Raw genomic sequence first — 24,501 nt, 5'->3', positions numbered from 1 at the left:
CCAGTTTCCACACTGTAAATTCAAACTATTATTAGGAAGAAAGTTTGCATCCCTATACCCAGAAGTGCGTGCTGACAGAATAGAACGAGGAGGTGGGGAAAATTCATTACAATTAGACAGCAGGATGTCAGTGCAGCTCTGATGGCCTGGACGACAGCAGCCAATGCATTTACCATCTACCTTCCCACTGCTGCGACCCACAGCATCCGCTACCTGCTCTGCTCAGGTCCCCCTCCCTGGCTGCTGTCTCTCCTCCTGGGCCCCTTCTGTGGAAGAGCAGGGGAGCAGAAGGAGCTTCTCCCCAGCACCACCACAACCATTAAGGGTTATTAAGATGATTGATTTATGTAGATTCAGAGCTGCCGAGTTACCCTGCTTCAGGAGGGAGACTTTGGGACAATCTGGGATTTCTGACCGCCCCGTTCCAATGCATGGGGGGGGGGGGGGGGAATCAAGAACTACACAAACCACACACGGCTTTGGGATGGGAGTTCAAAAGCAGGGCTGGCCGGAAAGAGTCCCTCCTGGCACCCAGTAACTCGCAGCTCCGTCCCCCTTTTCCAAAAAACAGATCCAGAGTGGCTAAGAGTGGAAAACATTACTATAGCACCAAATACAGTGTCCCAATTCAAGAAAGCCTGGGACAAGTGCAGGGGGACTCCAAGGCAGGGATGGGGATTTTAAGGGCCACATAAACTGCTCTTTTCCTGCCGTGGTGTTTCTAGAAATATAAAAGCGCCCCTAAGACTCTGCATTACGATTGGGCTCACGTTTCTAGTGGTAGGAACGCAGCCGAGGGAAACGTAAAGCGGGGCAGATGCAGTTTTTTCCCTCCATACCCGCGGACGGGGCGTTGACTCTTTAAGAGGCCTGCGGCCTGGCTCCCCTCTTCATGGACTGCCCCAGGTGAGCAGGGCAGCGGCATCCACTCGGGCGCCGCCCAGTTGTACCTGCATAACTGGCCCGTAAACATTTATAACAAGAATGGCCATCTCTGCTTGTCAAGAGCCACACACAGGCCAGTCTTCTTTGTATGCAAATCTCTCTCATGCATATTCATTGTGAATATCCTGAAAACCAGGCCTGTTTGAGGCTCTGGAGGGCTGGAGTTGGCCACTACTGGTAACGTCAGCATGCAAGCCGGCCCTGCTGCTCAACTTAGCATTTTTAAATGTTTTCCTCTCCTCTCCTCTCTTTTATTTTAATCACTAGCAGAAGCGTGTCTGCCTCTCCAGTCCAACCGCCGCACACCTTTCCACCCTCCTTAGCTTTGCCCAAGCAGTTTCATCCCCCTCCCCAGCCAGACTCCAAGTACACTTTGCCCACCCACCCATCCGTCCATCAACCTGACCCCAGCACGCCCTTCCTCCCTCACAGGCCCAGCCTGACCTGCTGCCCATTCCAGCACATTCCTCACCCCGCTCTTTCCACCTGGACTCAGATGCTTCAAACGCGCCTCCCCTGCCCAAACACAATCTGCCACCATCTCCCCTTAAACAAACCAAAATAAATAGCAAGAAGGAAAGGGCTCCCTCCTCCCAGCCCACCCACCCTGCTCTCCCCACCTCCCTGCTGTTACCCCCTTGCAGGTCCACGGATCCTCCTGGGGCAGAAGCCATCATCCACTGTTGCTCCTGCCCCGCTCCTCCGGTTCAGGCACACAATGAATGCGAGGAAGTGAACTCTGTGCCACCTGTGTTCTGAGGCGGGGTGGACATGCGGGTCAACATACCCATGTACTCTATTGAGTGCCTTCCCAGGTCTGCCGGGGACGGGTGGGTGGGGCGAGCATGGGCACGCTGTGCTCTGTTCTCCACCTTCTGTAGCAGCTGAGCTGTCAGATCTGTGGGAGGGGGAGAGCTTGGACTGGGGCACTATTGAAGCAGAGTTCGGCACCCTGGGGGGATGCCTTGAGCTGGAGGCATCTTTTCAGTTTCACAGGAAACAATGCCCTGCATCTGCCTGGTCTTCTCTTTCTGTGGAATTTCATAAATGCCAGCATCCAGCCTTTTGCTTGGGGCAGACTGCAGCCTAGGGTCCTCTTCATTCTCCTCCTTCCTGAAAGTCCCTCAGGGGTCTTTAACTCGTAGAAAGGCCAATGCCGCATCGCTGAGCAAAAAACGGGCATCCGCGCAGTAGGCCAATCAGCCGTCTCGTTAAAGAGGAGACGAAAGGGGAAATTGTGCATCCCTAGTGCCGCCTTGGCATCGGGTGCCCAGGAGACATGGCGGTCAGTGCCGGTTAGGAAAATAGATGCCCCAATACGTCTTTTTCAAACGTATTGGGGCACAGTTAACTATTTGGGAATATTATTTAGTGTGTTTGTGCTTTTAATAGTCAGTAAGGCAGTGAATAAACAAGTTAGACTTTGTATTTTTAAATAGTAAGGCAGCTAGTAAGCAGTAGTTAGTGTGTTTATTTTTAAAAGTCTGTAAGACAACTAGTAAGCAGAACTGAGTGTTTGTATTTAAAACAAAGTAGCTAGAAGCTAGAAATAAGCTAGGAGCAGTGTATACCTAAGTAAAAAAGTTGAAAAGTTCAGTTCAGTTACTCACCTTGGAAAGGTATTGAGATAGTGTGATTTGGTTTGATTAGGTACCAACATTTGATAATCAAGAGAGCAGTGAGTCACTCTGGCTGACTAACTAAAGTGTTAAGGTTGTGTGTTTGATTTGAATAGGTACCATTGTTTGTTAATCAGAATAGCAGTGAGTCACTCAGGAAAACTAACTGTAGTGTAAATCACCAAAGGGATTGTTTTGCATTAATTTACCTTCAAGCACAGTATATATTTCAAAGGAAGAGCCCAGTAACCCACATTCCAATGGGAGCACTGAGAGGAGAGGATCACCTTGCTGGTGGATGAAAGGAATCAGTAAGTTTTTGCTTGGGACATTGTCTTTTTCCAAACGTATTGGGGCAGTTAACTATTTGGGAATATTATTTAGTGTGTTTGTGCTTTTAATAGTCAGTAAGGCAGAGAATAAACAAGTTAGATTGTATTTTTAAATGGTCAGTCAGTAAGCAGTAGTTAGTGTTTATTTTTAAAAGTCTGTAAGGCAACTAGTAAGCAGAACTGAGTGTTTGTATTTAAAACAAAGTAGCTAGAAGCTAGAAATAAGCTAGGAGCAGTGTATACCTAAGTAAAAAGGTTGAAAAGTTCAGTTCAGTTACTCACCTTGGAAAGGTGTTGAGGTAGTGTGATTTGGTTTGAATAGGTACCAACATTTGATAATCAAGAGAGCAGTGAGTCACTGGCTGACTAACAAAATGAAGAAATAATACAGTGGTATTGTTTGATCGGTTTGCTAATTACAATGGCAATCACACACATAGCTCCCTATAGCCGTCTAAGCATTCATACTTTTTCAAAACTCTGAAGGCACCTCTGCTCATTTGATGTCTTAGTCTAGCTTGTCTATCTGTTTCAGATGATTCCAGCAGGTTCCTTAACAGTTAGAATCATCTGTTTTACACAATATACAAGTAAGTGTCATTTAGACACCTTTCTTAGTCCTTAACTCAATCGGTAATATTCTTTGACGTTAACAATACCTTAATCCTGTGTTCCCCCCTACAGCCCTTCCCTCTCTGCCCCCTAGCTACACTTTACATGCCGGTTACTGTCCTTGCCTCTTATTACCTGCTTTGTAGTTTCACAATTTACCTGTGCTTTGCTTTGGTCTTTTCTAGCTACATATATATACAAATGTGGTGTGATTTGTGTGGACGCCTACCTGCACAGTAATTTATATAATTTTCATCTTGTAGATTTTGACAAAATTCAGTCCCCCTGATGCAGCTGGAAGCGAAACACGGCCGTGTCGGGGCCCTGTCGCACTTATAATATTGTGTACTATACATCGAATGCCATGCACACTATTCAATGTGCAAATGTAAAATAAATAATTGTTTTGTTGTCATATTGTTATTGTCCAGTATATTGTATGCCGCACATTTTTTTGTTGTGATTCCCTCTATATGTGTGTGCTGTTTACTCCACTTCTCCTCTTAGTTAAATAATTGCCAGGGTGTTGTGGGCCTTGCAGTTTGTATAGGTGCTCCAGTTCATGGGATTCCAGCCCCAGAGGTTTTCCAGTTCACCCAGTGGTGGTGGTGGGGGGGGGGGGGGATCCTATATAATCTTGGGTTAGGTATAGTTCAATACTGAGGGAATGCAGGTGGCACTCTCTGATATGTAGCAGTGCCTCAAAGTTTTGTTCACTGTCTCCATCTGCTGGTAGGGATGCATAAGCCCACTTGTCTGGACTGATCGGTGGTATTACAGGAATGAAAATTAGCAGGTAAAAACCTATTTTCCTTTCTTGAAGGAGGTGGCTCAAATGGAGGCTGGAGCAGCATTTTTAGTTGAAGCCTCTTATGAATTTTTTCTGGCCACAGCCAGGAGTATGGCTTCCGTGGTAGCAGCAAGACTGATCCGTGGCTGCACAACTGATCAGCAGATGCTATTACCTAAGACTCAGCAGGTGAAATTCTTTTTTAAAGATGCCTGTCTCTTTAGAGACCATTTGGAGAGGTTCGTGAAAGTCTGCAAGAGGGAATGGGAGAAAAAACAGTCTTCCCTATTGGCCAAAATTAGCAGTTCGGCCACCCAGCAAATTTAGCAGTTCAGCCAATCTCAAAATGTGTATCATCGGCTACTAGGAGCCAGATCTGAACTACAATGACTCGATGAAGAGGGCTTAGTCCAGCAACTAAACCAACTTAAACAAACCCACTTTGAAGGTAGTAATAAGGCAGGGTGTATTTTAGCCTGACAGTTGAAGGCTCAAACTGCACAGAGTACGGTGACTAAAATCAAAGATTCTCAAGGCATGATCTATACCACAGTAACAACCATCCGAGAGTGCTTCACTGAGTTCTATGCCTCTCTATACAGCCAAAATGCCACAATTCATGAGGATGATATTGATAAATATCTTCAGCCAATCCCTTTGCCCAAACTCAAATCCGAGCAACAAGTTTCTCGATATCCCAATCACTTCTCAGGAAGTATCCCTAGTATTTAAGTCTCTAGTATGTATTACCACAAACTGTCCCATATCCTTACTGATCCCTGTTTAACTCTCTTTTTAATGGTGACTCTCTCCCTGCCCACTCGAACATGACAGGTATTTCAGTGATAGACAAACCAGGGAGAGACCCATCATTGTGCAGATCATATAGGCCCATTTCTTTAATTGACGTGGACTTGAAGATGCTTGCTAGAGTCTTAGCTCTTTGCTTAAATAGCATAAGAACATAAGAAATTGCCATGCTGGGTCAGACCAAGGGTCCATCAAGCCCAGCATCCTGTTTCCAACAGAGGCTAAACCAGGCCACAAGAACCTGGCAATTACCCAAACACTAAGAAGACCCCATGCTACTGATGCAATTAATAGCAGTGGCTATTCCCTAAGTAAACTTGATCAATAGCAGTTAATGGACTTCTCTTCCAAGAACTTATCCAAACCTTTTTTGAACCCAGCTACACTAACTGCACTAACCACATCCTCTGGCAACAAATTCGAGAGCTTTATTGTGCGTTGAGTGAAAAATAATTTTCTCCGATTAGTCTTAAATGTGCTACTTGCTAACTTCAAGGAATGCCCCCTAGTCCTTCTATTATTCGAAAGTGTAAATAACCGAGTCACATCTACTTGTTCAAGACCTCTCATGATCTTAAAGACCTCTATCATATCCCCCTCAGCTGTCTCTTCTCCAAGCTGAAAAGCCCCAACCTCTTCAGCCTTTCCTCATAGGGAAGCTATTCCATCCCCTTTATCATTTTGGTTACCCTTCTCTGTACCTTCTCCATTGCAACTATATCTTTTTTGAGATACGGCGACCAGAACTGTACACAGTATTCAAGGTGTGGTCTCACCATGGAGCGATATAGAGGCATTATGACATTATGAATCTTGTTCACGTCAATCAAGTGGGCTTTGCTCCGCAATGCATGGCTGCAGACAATGTCTCGCAAGATTATCAATCTACTGTGGTGAGTTGAATGGGAATGTATCCCCACTGTCCTTTTGGCCATAGATGAAGAGAAGGCATTCAACTTAGGTCACTGGGCATTTCTATTTAAAACTTTAAGCATATGAACGCCGGACCCTTCTTTCTTCAATGGATAAACTTTATGAATCTCCCAAAGCCAAAGTTAAGATCAATGGTGGTTATGGACCAGATTTTGATAGTTGTAGAGGGTCGCGCCAGGGTTGTCCCATTTCCCCTCTACTCTTTGCAATATTTCTGGAACCCTTTGCCATACGAGTGTGAGGTTCTAGTCAAATTCAGGGAGTTCCCTTAGGTGATCATCAAAATAAGCTTTCGTTATTTGCAGAGCTTGTCCTGCTAACCCTTACAGAACCTCGCAGCTCACTGGCTGGAATTGAGTTTGAACTTGAGTGGTTTAGCAGCGTATCTGGTTTTAAAGTAAACTTGAATACGGAAAGTCTAAACTACTCAATGTCATCCTACCAGAGATGGATGTTGCTTTTATTAAGCAACACTTCCCCTTTAAGTGGGCCAAAAATTCCCGTAAATACTTGGGAGTCTACTTAGGTGCTCATACTTCTGATCTACTCAAGCTCAATTACTCCCCCTTCCTTTCTGCAATCCATAAGGACTTGGAAAAATGGCACAGAGCCACCTTTTCGTGGCCAGATCGCATCACCATAGTTAAGATGAATATCTTACCGTGGTTTTTATACCCAATGCTTTATTGTGCCGTTGGCAATTTTTCATTTCATCTAGCACTGACACCCACCCACTCACCGTGTCCTTTTTTATCCCAAAATCAGAGGTGGCCTTGAAGTCCCTAATATACTTCGGTATTGTGCAGCTGCCAGCTGAGGTCTCTTGTGGATTTATACAGATCCCTTTCTCTTAAACAATGGACTTTGATTGAGCAGGGGTTTGTTGGGTTGATGCCCCTTGCTGCCTTACCTTGGCAGCTGCGATCGACTTGGAAGCCGCTATGTTATATGCCACTTACCCTAAATACCACCTTGTGTGTTTGGGCACAGTAGAAAATTCAACTTGTAGATTTCTTCTATTTTTCCTTTTTTCTCTTTTCGATAATACTGTCTTTCCCTGCTGGATTCCAATCCACACTGTTCCACACTTGGAAGTGGTCTGGGATTCTCACTATTGGGCACTTATTTAGGCAGGGAAGCTTGATAGACATCAACTCCCTTTTGGAGTCTCTTTCCCCACATAGAACAGACTTTCTAGCCTTTGTCCAAGTGCAACATTTTATCAGTTCTATACAGCGCTCTAATAACTTGAGGAGTGGAAGATGCATGTTCAAAAATTTCTGTACTCAGGCAGACTCTGTCAGGCATGTAATCTCTAAAATGTATATCTTCCTGCAGAGCATAACCTCAATGCCCTTCTCTCATGTTAAGCAGTGGGAAGCTGATTTGAGGCGTTTCTTGAACTCCGGAGACCGACCAATAGTTTTTGTCAACATAAGCAAATGTTCTATCTCAGCTCAGCTGCAGGAGAATAGTTTCAAAATAATATAATCGATGGCATTTGGACCCAGTGAAGTTGCACAAATTATATCCCTCCCAAGCGGACCTTTGTTGGCGAGACTGTGGTTTGAGGAGGACTTTCTTTCACATTTGGGGGCAACGTCCAGTCATTATTCTTTTCTGGGAAGAGTTAACTGCCTGGATGAACACTGCCCTGAATCTAAATATCTCACTTGATGCTGGACAGGTGATGTTTACAAGTATTCATTGCAGCTCGAAGTACAGTTGCCATACACTGGAACCAAGCTAGTAGAACCCCCTTTTCAAAAAGTGCTAGATATGTTTACTGTCGGCTAGCTTCTCAATGCAAGCGGAGGGCGTCGTTTTAGGCAGTCTGGAAACCATTTCTTACCCTGACTAACCAGGCTTAGACAATAGCTTACTGAACCTATACTCCCTCTTGCAACCTGTGCCCTCCTGTCGTCTACCTTTTTAAGTACAGCCAGGGCAGACATTTATATACCTATAACATTTTCCCAGACTTTATGTTAATGTACCTGGAGATTTTAATATTTAATAGAGATGTGAATTGGAACCGGTTCTGATTCACATCGTGATTTTTTTTTCATCCAGCCCGATCGGGGTTTTTTTTTTAATTGGCTGCGCCCGAGCCGATAAACAAAAAACCCACCCCGACCTTTTAAAACTAATCCCATAGCTTCCCCCACCCCCCCAAAAACCTTTTACAGGTACCTGGTGGTCCAGTGGGGGTCCCGAGAGCGATCTCCCGCTCTCGGGCCGTCGGCTGCCACTAATCAAAATGGCGCCGATGGCCCTTTGCCCTTACCATGTGACAGGGTATCCGTGCCATTGGCCGGTCCCTGTCACATGGAGAGAGCACTGGATGGCCGACGCCATCTTTAAAAATGGCGCGGGCCATCCAGTGCTCCTACCATGTGACAGTGACCGGCCAATGGCACGGATACCCTGTCACATGGTAAGGGCAAAGGGCCATCGGCGCCATTTTGATTAGTGGCAGCCAACGGCCCGGGAGCAGGAGATCGCTCCTGGGACCCCCACTGGACCACCAGATACCTGTAAAAAGGTTTTTTTTTTTGGGGGGGTTGGGAGGGTGGGGGAAGCTAAGGGGTTAGTTTTAAAGGGCCAGGGTGGGTTTAGGGGTTATTTCTGTGTGCCGTTTTTCCCACCCTCCCCCAAAACGATAAGAGAACCCCACGAAAAATATCATGGGGTTTTCCTATCGGTTTTGGGGAGCCCCGATTTCTGACAATTTTGAAAATATCGTATGATATTTTCAATCATCCAAAATACACTTCACATCCCTAATATTTAATGCCTGTTGGAGAAGATGCTTCTGATATTTTTCTTCCATATGTTTGGATAATTTGTACAATACCATTCTATGAACTCCTGGGGGTGGGGAGGGATGAGACAGGTACTAAGGGTATATTTTATATACTGAGCATATGGTCTGCTGCCATCCTCTCTTCAAACAAGGCAGTCCTTGTGCATATTATGGGGTCTGGTTTGATAAAACATATTAATGTTAATTACACAAAAAAAATTTTTTTAATTCCCAGCATATTCATTTGCTAACATGGAATCTTTTTGATCTCGATGTTGAAACAAGAACATAAGAAAATGCCATACTAGGTCAGACCAAGGGTCCATCAAGCCCAGCATCATCTTTACAACAGTGGCCAATCCAGGCCATAAGAACCTGACAAGTACCCAAAAATTCCTTGTTACCATTGCCAATGGCAGTGGCTATTCTCTAAGTGACTTAATAGCAGGTAATGGACTTCTCCTCCACGAACTTATCCAATCCTTTTTTAAACACAGCTATACTAACTGCACTAACCACATCCTCTGGCAACAAATTCCAGAGTTTAATTGTGCGTTGAGTGAAAAAGAACTTCCTCCGATTAGTTTTAAATGTGCCCCATGCTAACTTCATGGAGTGCCCCCTAGTTTTTCTACTATCCGAAAGAGTAAATAACCGATTCACATCTACCCGTTCTAGACCTCTCATGATTTTAAACACCTCTATCATATCCCCCCTCAGCCGTCTCTTCTCCAAGCTGAAAAGTCCTAACCTCTTTAGTCTTTCCTCATAGGGGAGTTGTTCCATCCCCTTTATCATTTTGGTAGCCCTTCTCTATACCTTGTCCATTGCAATTATATCTTTTTTGAGATGCGGCGACCAGAATTGTACAAAGTATTCAAGGTGCGGTCTCACCATGGAGTGATACAGAGGCATTATGACATTTTCCGTTTTATTCACCATTCCCTTTCTAATAATTCCCAACATTCTGTTTGCTTTTTTGACTGCCGCAGCACACTGAGCCGACGATTTCAATGTGTTATCCACTATGACACCTAGATCTCTTTCTTGGGTTATAGCACCTAATATTTTTTTTTTTTTTTCTTGTTTTGTTAAAAAAAAAAATTTTCTTTTTAGTTAAATTATGTAGAGTGTTAGGGATTATAATTATACAATGTATTTATTTTCAATCTTTACTATTTTCTATTTATTTATTTTGTTTCTATTTTTCTTTAGTATTATTATTTTTATCTTTATAATTTGAAGTTGTGAACCGTTTTGGTCGGATACTCTCCGTGAAAATCGGTATATAAAATGTTTTAAATAAAATAAATAAATAACCCAAAATTGTGTAATTATAGCATGGGTCATTTTTCCCTATATGCATCACCTTGCACTTATCCACATTAAATTTCATCTGCCACCTTTTCCAAGAATTTGGAGTAGGAAAGGTCTTCCAATGGTGAGAATGGCTCCCAGCTGCTCCTCCGGCACATCAGATGGTATCCCCGAAGAACCTGATGAGGTTGGAGGGGAGTCCTCTGGGCCAGTGTCTGGGTGATGGGAAAACTGAGACTCTGAGCTCTCATGCTCTTGAATTTGGCTGCTCTCTCTTGGACGCGAAGAGAGTGACCTCCCTTACGGTGAGGGGCCCAGAGGAGGACGAAATGGGCATCCCTTTTGCTCTTCTAAGGAGGTGAAGAACTGGGACAGAACTTGGAAATCTGAGACATGGCTTGCGATGCCAGATCTCCCTGGCCAGGAGTGGGAGATCTTCCTCTTCCCTTGAGATGATCTGCCGGAGATAGAGCCGCTTAGCAGGATGTCGGAGTCTGGGCGGATGCTCTGACAGTTTCCTGCTGGAAGACTTCTTATGCACCTTTTGAAAAGGCTCCTGCAGCTGTGGGGAAGATCTCTTCCTCTTGGACACAGAGGCAAATCTGAGTACACCCTTCCCCGAGGAACCACAGAAAGCCGAAGACAGCTGCTCAGAGAGAAACTTCAGGTCTAAAAACCCAATTCTGCCATCTCCTCGGGATGAATATGACTTGAGGATCCATGGCAGACCTATGCCTATGAGGTGACTTAGTAGCTGAAGAGGGTGGCACTGGTTGCTATTTCGACTGTTTCTGCATTGTGGACTTTGACACTAATGGCTCCTGCATTGGAAGACGCGATTACTCCTCTCACGTCGGACGACGCTCGACAATGTGCATGCATCTGTGCGTGGGTTCTTCGTCTTTGACGCAAGTTTCGATGATGCCTCCAATGTGCGGTGCATCGCATTGGTAGGTGTTGGCGCATCTCTGGCACAGTGCGACGACGCACACTTCAACCCTTCAATGCTGGTCACCACTGGCTTGTCTATGGTCTTTGGTGCTACGTCAGATGATGCCCGTGTTTGTGCAGCTTCGTAGGGGGCTGAACCACCTGGCCTGGCTGTTTCTCTGGCGGTCTGAGGATGGAGGCTCTCTTTGGTTTTAGAAGGCGATCTGAGCACGACCCCAGTGATGAGTGGGCCAATAAGTGCTCCGCTGGTGGGGCGGAAGACCCCGAAGGCTCTTCCCTTAGCCAAGCAATTTTTAATGCAGGTTGGTGCTGGGGCCTCAGCAACATCTGAGCACAGTCCCTGCAGGATGGGCAAGATCCAGGCCAAGGCAAAGATAGCAATAACTATGCCCAGCAGTGGCGGACATACGTTTTCCCACATTGGCAATAATTAAAGGCAGGCAATTTAGGAGCCATGCTGGAGCACTGAAAAGTGCTGTTAAAAGATGAAAAACTTTCGAACGAGGAGAAAAGTTCTGTGATCTTTGAGAAGCTCCGCCTCGGCCGCTCTGGAAGGACATCCCATATAGCAACGCTAACTCAGTCTGCTTATCGGCAGGAAAATGAGCGAGTGATCAAATTTGCAGATGCTAAAGTTATTCTCCGTTGTTAAATCACAAATGGATTGTGGGAAACAGCAGAGGGGCCTGGTTAGACTGTGGGAACGCTCATCCAAATGGCAGATGAAATTTTTACACAACGATGCCTATGTGGAAAAATAATGCCATCTGTATGAGTCACCAGCCAGGAAAAGCAGCTAGGCATCGTCATGGACAACCTGTGGAGATCCTCCATTCAGTGTGCGGTGACAGTCAAAAAAAAAGAAAAAGCAAACAGAATATTAGGAAAGGAATCAAGAATGAAACAAAGGATGTCCTAATACCTCTGAGTGCTCTACACCGAGCCCTTTCAGTTTTGGTCTGTCTCCACCTGCTGGAAAGGAGGCTCAACCCATGGTCTGGACTGATCCGGGGACGTACAGGGAAAGCATTGAGAGACCTGCGTGCGATTCTGGTCACCGCTTCTCAAAAAGAAAAAAAAAAGTACACAGAGGAGCTCCACTATGAGGGAAGGCTAAAGAGGTCAAGGCTTTCAATGCATTTTCTGTTTCGCAGGCAATCCCACTTATAAAACTGCTGGCAGGTGAATCTTGGCTTTTGGGGAGTTGTTTTCCCGAGGATGATTACAGTATGAGAGGCTTCATTTACAATCTGAACACATTTTTGGAATGATTGGGCTTCTGACTCCTCACTTAACTGTTTTTAAGAAAAAAAAAAAAAAGGGAAGGAAGCAATTGTTAAAATATACAACAACGTTTAAAGAAACGTTTCTATACCTATATAGTGTTTTTCTGCTTAGTTTTGGGATCTGCACTTGACCTTATTTGCCATATATTTGTGTTGCCTTGTGGTGACGAGGTCTTCTGGCTAATTCGGGGATAACTTCCTTAGTATCCTGGGGGCCTCAGCGTCCCTACCAGAAACGGCAGTAAGAGAGGATCGGGCGGGTTGCAGCAGGCATGGCCGTTCCTAAGCTCATCAGACTTACAAAAGGCTCACAAACAACCAGGTTTATTTACAGAAAGACCCCATTTAAAGCAGGAGAGTTGCGCGCTCTGCCTCTCGTTCCCACGGCCTTTATTCTCCCCGGTTCTAGAGTCCAAACCTTGTCTCCTTTCACCCCGTATAAGTTCACAGTTCTAGTCCGTTACCTCACACGTGACTTATATCTGCACAACAGTCCTGAAATTTAGGAGATCACAGAGGAGGGGGATGTAGGTCTGTCCTGGAGGAAGGGCAGGGACCTCAGCCTCAGCGACTCCTCTCCCTCCCCCTGAATCTGATCAGCAGGAGGAAAGCTGCAAAGCACGGGAGCCTGCCGATCCTGGATCCTCCGCAGCATCTCTGCCGACGGCCTGACAGGTGGACCCGGCGTCAGGAGCTAGGTGAAATAATGAGGCTTCTTCACGTTGATGCCATACTCTGTCAGCGCCGGAGTCAGGTCCTCCATGGTCAGCGTGTACTTCTTGTCCTGGGGCAGTAAACAAGGCAAAACAGCATTTAGAAGGAGAAAACTCAGCCCAGTGCTCGTATAGCAAGACCCTTCCTCTGCAAAACGGTGTGTGCATGGGTGATGCTCAGCAAATCCTTATCTCCATGCAGCTCAACTGCCAGGCACTCTCTCTTAGCGTCATATAATGCGCGTATTTATCTATTTAATCAAACTGCTTAACTACCTATCTGGCAAGGGCTCAAAGAACCGTCCAATGCACATAAAAATCTACAGAACAAAGCAATGAGTTCAACATATAAATAGAATCTTCCAAAAGAATAATCCAAAAAAAGGCCAATCTAGATGACCAACCTAAACAGACTAACAACGCACGCATTAAACACAACACAGTAACAGATCATAAATGCATAGTCTGCATCCTTAACCAGATAAACTAACATGAATCTTAAGAACATGTGAACCACACACCCAACCATCTAAAATCAATGGGAATAAGAAAACATTCTCAGGCAATAAGCTGCAAATCGTGTCCTAGTCCCTGTTTCTGTGTACGTGTAAGAATAATTATCGTTCACTACACGAGGGAAGCAGCAAACTGAGGCAGATACAGGACGACAGTTACACATCAGAGCAGCAGCATAATGAGACGGGAGCGTGTGTGTGTGGTGTGTGCGATATTAAATCAATGCAGAAAGCATAGGAAGATGTGTGGATGGATAAAGTCTTGGGGACATGGCGAACGTGTGTACAAATTTAATGCAAACAGACCAGGAGGAGAGTGCAGGCGTAGGCAGGTGATGTTTACTCAGAAGAGAATACGTACTTATGCATTTCTAAAATGTTTAGTCCGCACTCTCTGATACTCTAAGCAGATGAGCCCTGCGGTTTGCCTGACCTGAAAGCCAAGACTGTGGCAGATCCACTCCCCCTCCCCAGCTCCCCCTGGCCGCAGGAGGCCCTCACCTTGCTTTTATTGCGGGAGCTCCCGGAGGCCGTGCCCTTCATCTTGCAGTGCTGAAGGGCATCATTGGCGATGTCTGAAATAAACTTCTGGGCAGCCAGGGAAATCAGGCGAATTCTGCCAACGAGAGACCCCAGTTAGGAATAACAGGAGGCGGCCGGCACCATCCCCGCTGCTGGGCAGGCGGCGGCAGCAGGGCTCACCCCAGAGCAGGTCCCACAAGGCCTCCTGCAAATAAGATCCCATACCCTCTGCATAGGTTCAACCCCGCACACACCGCGAGCACCAATCCCCACTCAGCTAAACGAGTCACTTTCAAATCAGCCTTAAAATATAAATTCACCCGAATACTGGGGGGGGGGGGGGGGGGGGGAGAATTGTAGATGACATCACCTCCTCCCCCCAGACTTCCTTTCTGATTGGCCCACACCGGTTCTGATGTCATAAATGTTCCACCCTGCAGGAAGCAGTCTGAGTCCTGCCGCACGAGCTCCGTCACGAGGTGGCTGCTCTTGGGGACTCAGCTTCAGCAGGGTCATCGTTGCTGCAGCACTGCTACGCCTGCTTAAGTTCTGGAGGGGGGCGTTGGTCCCTGCCGTCTCCCCCAGCTCAGCTGGGACCTGCTGCCACCGGCTTCATTCACAAGTACTTAGCAGGGCTGGAGGGGAAGGGCAGGCCTCTCCCATGCTATAAACCCTCCCGACTTATTTTACTTTTGTCATCGCAGTGAGAGCCTCGGGCTCCCCTCCAAACTAAAAATCTGTCACCCCTGGTGCAATGGCCGGGACTCTCTGCCCTGCAATCCCAGCCTTGGCCGACCCGAGCCAGACATGGAACCCAGGTTCCCCCGCATGACCCAATGCAGCATTTCCTTCCTTAATGGAACAGAACACTCTGTACTTGTAATTATTCTGTAAAAAGAAATTGTCTTAGTTTTGAGAATAAAATCTTTCAATAAAAGACAAAAGGCACAAATCAGCACTGAAGCAGTTATGTGTGTGTGTAACTCCTTGCCGTAGAGACTTTAAATTAGAAATGGTCTAGAAGAAGAGCTTGTGCCAAAAAGAGTAAATAAGGAACACCTCCAAGGTGCAATAAATTTTATTGGGAGCCACCAAAAAAACAAATTCTGAAACATGCACAGGGAGACAGGAGCTTCTCCAGCTCTGCCGTAGTCTCAGGGCTGTAATTTAACAGATTAAAAGATATTTTTCACTCTGTGAGCCTTTGCTATTACATTAAGGGACTTTTTGAAATCCGTTCCTTATCTGTAGCTGGAGGCTTTGATTACAGACGTTGAAGAAAGATTGGAACTGATAAACAGGGCCCGGCTGCAAGGTAAGTAAGGCCTGCAGTGAGAGAGAAGGCAGCCTGAGCTGTTTGCTAGCAGAGGGGAGGACGGGGAATGGGCTTCCAAGTCACTCCGTGGCTGCCAAATGAGTTTAGCAAGTTCTCTCTGTCCCCACACCTCACAGGGCTAGGAGATGCACCGGGCCTGGAGCAGAAATCACAGGAAAGGAAAAGCACATGGGTCACTCACATGCGTGGGTCGGAGGCCTCGAAGCCCGCTCGGTTGAGGTAATAGCCGGTCACAGCGTCAGGAATCTGTACGAGGTATAGGAAAGCACAATTAGTACCAGGAGCAGTCTGTGTACCCTGCAGGCAGGAGCACAGAGAACTAAAGCCCCTCCTGCTATTTGGGCAGCATCTCTAGCACTGCTTTCTCATCCTGAGATTCCCTTAGTGGGGAGGAGGAGGTGGAAAATAATTGGAGTCAGATGACAACCAACACTGGACCCTGACGTCTGGGGTACAGATATGCAGACATTTGGGGAAATCTTTTATGGGTTATCGTAATGCTTGGGGATAAGTTCGCGGTGCGGCAGGAGCTACCATAAGAAGCTTGCAGGGCAGACTGGATGGAGCATTCGGCCCTTTCCTGCTATGAAATTACTATGAAATGGTATCAGAGCAGAGAAAGACCTATGGGTCATCCAGTCTGCCCATCCACCCAACTAATTTACCTTTACAATTCCCATCACTCCCTCAGAAATCCCCTGTGTTTATCTCATAGTTTTTAAAATTCAGATATTGTTTGTTTCCATCACCTTCACAATAAGCAGCTTGCAAATGAGAAATTATTACTTACCTGGTAATTTCCTTTTCTTTTAGGACAGTCTGATGAATCCAGAACAAGTGGGTTATGCACCCACCCCCAGCAGATGCAAAGTGACGTCACAGTATATATATATATTTACCTCTGCAGTGACATCAGCCCGCCAGTATTTCCTTCAAAAGCAACTCTGGACGAACTAGAAAAGAACGATTAAAAACAGATAACCATTTCAATGCTCGGTCCAGAGGGAAAACCCAGCTCAGATAAGAATATAGGAAGAAAAGTCTATGGACTGGCCTAACGCTTGCCAGTAATCCCTGTAACAAGTAGTCACACAGGACCACCATACTAGAAACATTTGGCAGCCAAGGGAGGGAAGTTGGATTCATCTGACTGTCCTAAAGAAAAGGAAATTATCAGGTAAGTAGTAATTTCTCATTTCTTAGCGTCCAGTCAGATGAATCCAGGACCAGTGGGATGTATCCAAGCTTCTCCCGAATAGGGCGGGAGGCTGCCCGCGGTCCAGTCAAGCCGCACGTGGAAAGGCTGTGTCCTCCCGGGCCTGCACACCCAGATGATAATACCTGGAAAACGTTTCTAACGAAGACAACATCGCAGCTTGGCAAATGTCAACGGAGTCAACAATCTAACTCCGCCCATGACACTGCCTGAGTCCTAGAGGAATGAGCCCTAACCTGACTAGGTAACGGCTTCCCAGCATCAACGTATTGACCGTGACTACCTCCTTAATCCAGCGAGCTATCGTAGCCCACGAGGCCAGCTCTCCTTGTTTGTACCGCCATGAAGAACAAACAGGCGATCCGACTTCCGCAAAGGCTCAGTGACCTCCAGATATCAGAAGAGATGTCTCTTGACAGACCATATTCCCCCTACCTCTCTTTCTCTGGCCAGAGATGGCAGGGAGATGGACCGGTTCAACCGAAACTCAGTGACCATCTTCGCTAAAAAAGAAGGAACAGTACGGAGCTGTATCGCCCCCTGCAGTCACGCGGAGGAAGGGATCCCGGCAAGACCAGGCCTGCAGCTCGGAAACCCTCTGCGCAGAACAAATTGTCGTAAGACCCACTGTTTTCAAGGTCAGTAACCGCAAGGTCAGGCTAAACGTAGGACCCGCTAAGAAATCCAAGACCAAATTTAGACTCCATAAGGGTGCTGGAAACCGCAAGGGAGGATGAAGATGTTTCACTCCTTTCAGGAAACGGGCCACATCAGGATGAGCCGACAAGGAACCACCATTCACCTGACCACCGAAACAGGCAAGAGCTGCTGCTTGTACCTTTAAGGAACTAAGGGCCAAACCTTTATTCAAGCCATCCTGCAAAAATTCCAAAATGAGCGGGATCTTGGTCGAATGAGAAAGAATTCATCGATCCTCACACCAGGCCTCAACGACTCACCAAACTCACACATAGGCCAAAGAAGTGGAGAACTTTCTAGCTCTAAGCAAAGTGGAAATTACTGCCATTGAGTACCCATGTTTCAGCAATCGAGCCCTCTCAAGAGCCTATCATAAGACAACATCGAGTCTGATCTTCATGAAGAATTGGACCCTGACTTAGCAGGTTCCTGTGTGCCAGACGAAGGGGAGAATCCCCCAGGAGCTGCCGCAAATCTGCATACCACAGCCTCCCGGGCCAATCAGGAGCAACCACCAGTGCCATCCCCTCTGTGGTACTCGATCCTTTGGACTAATCTGCCCAACATGGGCCATGGAGGAAAGGTGTACACCAAACTGTGCTTCGGCCACTCCTGCACTAGGGCATAGATTCCCAACAACTTTGGATCTCTTCTATGACTGAAGAATTGCAGAACTTTCGCATTGTGAGAAGTCGCCAAGAGGTCTAGGACCAGGGGACCCCAGTGATCCAGAATCAGCTGAAATGCCTCATTTGATAGCGCCCATTCTCCTGGATCCAGACTTTCTCGGCTGAGAAAATCTGCTCTTACATTGTCTTTTCCTGTGATGTGTGAGGCTGAGATCATCTGGAGATGCACTTCGGCCCATTCCATAAGTTGATCTATTTCCTGCGACACTTGTTGACTCTTTGTTCTTTCCTGCCATGTAAGCCATGGTCATTGTATTGTCTAATATTATCCAGACTGACCGACCCTGCTGTCTGTGCTGAACTGCAAACACGCCAACCGGACCACCTTGGCTTCCAGTCAATTGATGTTCCAGAGACTCTTCTGCATTCCAGTGCCCTTGCACCATCAACTCCTGAGTGAGCTCCCAAACCATGGAGGCTCGCATCTGTTGTCAGTACCAGCCAGTCTGATGGTACTAGGGAAATATCCTTCCGTATATGATCCACCTGCTGCCACCACTGCAGCTGGGAGGAGACTTCCATTGGCAGGAGCTGCCGAATTGAATACTCCCGAGACTGTGGGTTCCACCGGGACAGTGGGGAGCACTGAAGAGGACACATATGTGCCCTCGCCCGTGGGACCTCTTCCAGGGTCACCGCCATTAAGCCAAGTACTTGCAGGTAGGATCATACGGTCGGGCGCAGAGAGCTCAATAAGAGAAGGAGCTGTGTCACCAACTTCTGAATGCGCTTACAGCAGAAAAACCTTGCCCTGCCTCATGTTGAACCCAACTCCGAGATATTCCAACGACTGAGCAGGCTGAAGACTGCTCTTGGCCAGATTCACCACCCAGGTGAGCTCCTGCAACAGGGAGATCTCCTTGTGGGTCACTCTGTAGCTCTCTTTCCATGACTTAGCTACAATTAACCAGTCATCCAAATATGGATGTACGAGGATCCCATCTTTTCTCAATTCTGCCACCATTACCTTGGAAAAGGTCCTTGGGGCGGTGGCCAGACAAAGGGCAGGGCCAGAAACTGAAGGCGACCCAGAACTGCAAGCCATAGAAAGCGTTGATGCTCTAGTCGGATGGGAATATGAAGATACGCCTCGGACAGATCCAAGGAGGTCAGAAACACCGACTGCACGGCCATTATTACCAAGCACAGTCTTTCCATGGGACAAAGAGCCGTCCTTCTTAGGCAGAATGAAATAGATGGAGTATCGACCCTTATTGAGACATGGGCATTAGAACAACAGCCCAGTTTCCACTGCCTGTGGTGAGTGGCAGGGAGACACCATGAACGCGTCCCGAGGATACTGTGAAACTCCAGCGCATATCCTTTTCTTACGGCTTCCGGGACCCAGCGATCCAATGTGATCTCGACCCACCTCTGATAGAAGAGGCGCACCCATCTCCTGTTCCCGAGGGCGGGGAGGGGCAGCAAACCTTCACTGGGGGGTCAGGAGGTTCCACTACCCGAGCCCATGCCCCTTCTTGGCTGTCGGGAATGAAAGGACTGAGACCTACCAAAAGGTTGAGTTCTCTGAAGAGTTGGTCCCCTATAGGGACGAAAACGTCTGGATCCTCTAGTACGACCTCTCATGTTAAAAGTGCATGGCGTCTGCTTCTTATCCTCTGCCAAACGAGGAACCGGAGATTCAGCCCCCTTACTGCCCAGTTTTTCCAACTTGCTCCTAAATAAAAGCGAGCCTTTTAAAGGGAAATTGGGCAAGGTTAGCCTTGGAAGTTGCATCGGCCGACTAATTTCTCAGCCATAACTGACGCCTGGCAGCTACTATGGATGCCACTCCTCTGGCTGAAAAGCGGAAAAAATCACAGCCCGCGTCTGTCAAAAATGCAGCAGCTGGCTCCATAACTGCCTTGGACTTCACCCCAGAGTCATCGACCTCCTGGGAGAGAAGCAAACAACAATGAGCCACCAGGGAACAACAAGAAGCAATCTGCAAGGTCACTGCCACTGCATCAAATGCTTGCTTAAGAGTAGTCTCAATCCTTATATCATGAGCATCCTTCAAGGCCCCTTTTCCTTCCACGGGAATAGTGGCTCGCTTGCAGACTGCACAAACAAGTGAATCCACCTTCCATCTGCTGGAGACAGGGAATACTTGCAGGCTGATGTCACTGCAGGGGTATCTATTCTGTGACCTCAGTTTGCTCTGTCTCCATCTGTTGGTGGAGGTGCATAACCCACTTGTTCTGGGTTCATCTGACTGGAAGCTAAGAAATTTAAATTTTATAAAAAAAAATAAATAAAAAGTTTTGGCTTGATTTGGATTTATAATATTGCAGATCCTAACAATGTATTTTGCAATCCTTATTTCTCCATTAAAAAGACTCCTTTATGACATGGACAAACATGTCCCATTATGATCACCAGTAATTCACTGTAATAAACTCCACTTGACAATTCACTGCCTCCTGGCACCCCGAGGACCATCCTCCTAAAATCTGAACCCTTTCCTTCCTCTCCCATTAGGAAAGGAATGAATAGTGAATAAAATGGAGAATGTCAGAATACCTTTGTATCACTGCAGGGTGAGACCACGAGTGCTGTGTACAATTTGGGTCGCCACATCTCAAAAAAGATATAATTGCACTGGAGAAGATACAGAGAAGGGCAATGGAACAAATTCCCTTATGAGGAAAGGCTGAAGAGGTTAGGGCTGTTTGGCTTGGAGAAGAGACGGCTGAGGGGGGACATGATAGAGGTCTTTAAGATCATGAGAGGTCTAGAATAGGTAAACAAGGAACAGTTGCTTACTCTTTCAGATAATACAAGGACTAGGGGCACTCCATGAAGTTAGCATGTAACATTTAAAACTAATCGGAGAAAATTATTTTTCACTCAATGTACAATTAGGCTCTCAAATTAATTGCCAGAGGATGTAGTTAAGGTAGTTAGCATAGCTGGGTTTAAAAAAGGTTTAGACAAATTCCTTATTAAGCAAGTAGACTTACATAAGAAATGCCATACTGGGTCAGAATAAGGGTCCATCAAGCCCAGTATCTTGTTTCCAACAGTGGTGAATCCAAGTCACAAGTACCTGGCACTTACCCAAACATTAGATAAATCACAAGCTACTATTGCTTATTAATTACCGACATAGCAGTTTATGGATTTATCCTCTAAGAACTTATCCAAATCTTTTTTAAACCCAGGTACACTAACTGCTGTAACCACATCCTCTGGCAATGAATTCCAGAGCTTAACTAGGTGCTGAGTGAAAAAGAATTTTCTTCAATTTGTTTTAAATGAGCTGCAATATAATTTCATGGAGTGCCCTCTGGTTCTTCTATTATCTGAGAGAAATAACTGATTTACATTAACTTGTTCAAGTCCTTTCATGATTTTGTAGACTTCTGTCATATCCTCCGGTCATCTCTTCTCCAATCTGAACAGCCATAACTTCTTTAGCCTTTCCTCATAGGGCAAACATTCCATGCCCTTATAATTTTGGTCACTCTTCTCTGCACTTTCTCCAATGCAGCTATATCCTTCTTGACATGTGGTGACCAGAACTGCACACAGTATTCAAGATGCGGTTTCACCATGGAGCGATACAGAGGCATTATGACATCCCTAAATTTGTAGAAATCCACTACTTATCCTTTGGATAAGCAACATAGAATCTAACTACCCTCTGAGATCCTGCTAGGCACTTGTGACTTGGATTGGCCACTGTTGGAAACAGGATGCTGGGTTTGATGGACCTATGTCTGACCCAGTATGACAATTTCTTATGTTCATTGACTGTTCCATCCCTGCCTAAAAAAATGCTTACCGTGGGTGTATAATCTTCCAGCTGCATCAGAAAATCCACCAGGGGTGTTGTGGAGATGACGGGTTTCACATCTCCATTTGCCACGCTGGGGGAAGCATAGACCCCATTGGACATGGATCCTTCGATAGGGATAGCAGCTGCCGTGGCACAAACAGGAGCTTAAGAAACACAGAAAAACATTCCTTTAAAGGGTCAAAGATTCAACTCCTCCTCTCCTTCATCCCTTAATGCAGTGTCCTACACAATCATATACTGTAAACCCATACTGGTTCTCTGCTCTTGCAGCACATCCCCATGTACAGCAGCTTGCGTGAACCTCCCATGCTATCACTATCCCATATATGACATCCAGGTCTCCTCCTCCCAGTACAATAACTTCTTGGCACTCAAGTCCCTTCGGACCAGTTTCTAATGTGGTGAGAAATGTTGTGAACCAACCAGAAAACAACTGAAGACTCTTTTCACCAATCAGAAAGCTGCCTACACCGCTGCAGTTTTCCTGCTGGTTATAATTATTACTTGGCTGTAAGAGTTTGACAATTCTAGACTCCGGGCTTTCCACCTGGCTTCACCGTGTGCTTGGAACAGTGTTCCTGAACTGGTGTGTCATGCTCCCTCTCTTGCCATATTTAAATCCCATCTAAACACCCACCTTTTTAAAACCGCTTTTAAATCTTAGGCCCGATTGCCTGCTTTTAGTCTAAACTAACTTTCTTTTCTTTATAACCATTGTCTTGCTTTATGAAATACCCCAAGTATCTTGTCCTGTATGTATGTCTTATTAGATTGTAAACTGTATGAGCAGGGACTCTCTTTTCTGTTTACTTGTACAGTACTATGTATGCCGTATAGCGCTATAGAAAATTTAAGAAATAGTAGGAGGAGAATTAAAGTGCTTTCAAGTTTCCTTATGCTGAAACCTGGTTTGTTTGTTTTTCATCAAATAAACTAGTCCCCTGGAAGGAAGGCTCACCGAAAAAGAGAAAAAAACCTAAAAGGAAGGGTAAAGAAAAAGACTACAGGTTCATGCCCCAGCCATATGCTGGAGACAGAGAAATACTTAATTACTGCAGGTGGCACCAGGACTTTTCAAGCAGTGTCAGCGAGGTTTTTCTCTGTCTCCATCTGCAGGCAGGGATGAATAAACCAAGGAGTCTGGACTGATCTGGCTACATACAGGGAACTTGGTATTTTTATTTTTCATCAAATAAAGTCCACAAATCTAATTGTTAGCACTATGCAGGCCTCTTGATTGTCCCAACTAAATTAAACAAAACAGTTTTGTGTGACTGTAATAACATCACACCAAGACACAACATATACAAAGAATACCTTATAAGTATACCCTGTTAATCCATCTGTGACCTCATTCCTCAGCAGAAAGTAAGCAAGGTACCTTCTTGTGTTTTGCAAGATTTGAGCAGTGTTATTTTCAAAGTTGCATATTAAGCGTTTTAGATTCATGGGTGCTGCCAATCAGCTGTATGCACATTCAGCAGGGAAGATGGGAGAGAGAGCGGGCAGTGCCATGCTTACAAGAGCCGCACTCCCACACGTGGACTTTCAGTGGGAGTCCGTCTACTATATTTAACTATGGTTAAACCCCAAAACTTGTAAGAATGATGATAAAGGCTTATATTAGGCAGAAGATGTGGAGCAGCAGCAGCAACACATCCAGGACAGGTACTGCCAGCTTCGCGCCCACGGTCTGTATGAAAGTCGCACTCTGATCTCCGCGGCTTAGAAAATGCAATGCAAAGCAACCTTTCGTTAGAGGAAGCAGAGATCGCGCCAGGTAGCGAAGGCTGTGCAGGCCGCGATACCTGTGATCAAGGTAGAATGCTGCACCCCCAAGAGGCGCCGCCACGTCCGAAGCGGAAATCTCTTATCTAACTTAAACCTACAGGTTATTGGAATAAAGGGAGCCGCGCTCTCACCGCTAGCTCTCCGGTCTCCCACTTCTCTGCCAGACGGAAGACCCGCCGCCGGGGTTCCGCTCCCAGCCCCGGCCGCTCCACCGCTGGGGGTGCCGGGGATGGCGGAGGCCGGGGCCCCCGCCGGGCTGGGCTTGTTCTCCGCGCCGGAGACCGGCACCGACATGGGAGGCGCGGGTGCCGGGTTCTGCGGCTCCGCGCTACTGCTGTTGCTGCTGCTGCTCATGGCGGCTCCCGTCGCCTCTCTGCGAAGGACCGTCGCGCGCCTTTTGCGTCACCAATCCGCGAGAATCCGTACGTCGCGCGCCTCTTGCGTCACCGATCCGCGAGATTCCGCACGTCGCGCGCCTCTTGCGTCACCAATCCGCGGGGCCCCGGCAGTCGCGCGGTTATTGCGTCACCAACCCTCCACCAGAGATCCAGGGTCGACGCATACCTTTGCGTCACTACAGTAGTTGGGAGATTACAGAAGCCTGAATCACTGTTGCAAAGGTGTAAAAAGGGCGCAGTTGGAAGAAAACTTATATTGTTCCTGATTGCATTTGGACTTCAGTGCTAAGCTTGTAGTCTAGGATGAAGCCTAGATTACAGACTTGATGGCTGAAGTTCTTTCCAGGATTATTTTTGAGTCAGTTTTTCCAGTCCATAGTGCTTCTGTTTTTTGAGGGTTAAGTTTCAGTTTGTTGTGA

General features: G+C 46.4%; 2 protein-coding genes across 2 annotated transcripts in view; one reads left to right on the top strand and one right to left on the bottom strand.

The window, feature by feature from the left end:
• The window catches only part of PGAP2 (post-GPI attachment to proteins 2), a 162,617-nt gene that overhangs the window by 59,880 nt on the left and 78,236 nt on the right, over nucleotides 1–24,501 (top strand). The gene's annotated exons all lie outside the window — the stretch shown is intronic.
• Nucleotides 12,710–24,105, bottom strand: LOC115091772 (transcription initiation factor TFIID subunit 10-like). The gene is made up of 5 exons (XM_029601978.1): nucleotides 23,816–24,105; nucleotides 21,879–22,036; nucleotides 15,669–15,733; nucleotides 14,131–14,245; nucleotides 12,710–13,185 (listed from the first exon to the last, which is right to left on the bottom strand). The coding sequence occupies exons 1-5, from the start codon at nucleotides 24,036–24,038 to the stop codon at nucleotides 13,096–13,098; spliced, it is 651 nt and encodes a 216-aa protein (XP_029457838.1). The 5' UTR covers nucleotides 24,039–24,105; the 3' UTR covers nucleotides 12,710–13,095.

The sequence above is a fragment of the Rhinatrema bivittatum genome, chromosome 5 (assembly GCF_901001135.1).
Source record: "Rhinatrema bivittatum chromosome 5, aRhiBiv1.1, whole genome shotgun sequence".
Lineage (NCBI taxonomy): Eukaryota > Metazoa > Chordata > Amphibia > Gymnophiona > Rhinatrematidae > Rhinatrema > Rhinatrema bivittatum.
The sequence above is the reverse complement of the archived record's forward strand: the minus strand, read 5'-3'. Positions and strand labels throughout refer to the sequence as shown.

What these genes read in the sequence shown, in the direction of transcription:
- LOC115091772 (XM_029601978.1), bottom strand. Translation starts at nt 24,038, where the DNA reads ATGAGCAGCAGCAGCAACAGCAGTAGCGCGGAGCCGCAGAACCCGGCA. An exon ending in TGGAAGATTATACACCCACG is followed by an intron (nt 15,734 to 21,878) that starts GTAAGCATTTTT and finishes TACCTCGTACAG; the next exon opens with ATTCCTGACGCTGTGACCGG. An exon ending in GAGGCCTCCGACCCACGCAT is followed by an intron (nt 14,246 to 15,668) that starts GTGAGTGACCCA and finishes TCTCGTTGGCAG; the next exon opens with AATTCGCCTGATTTCCCTGG.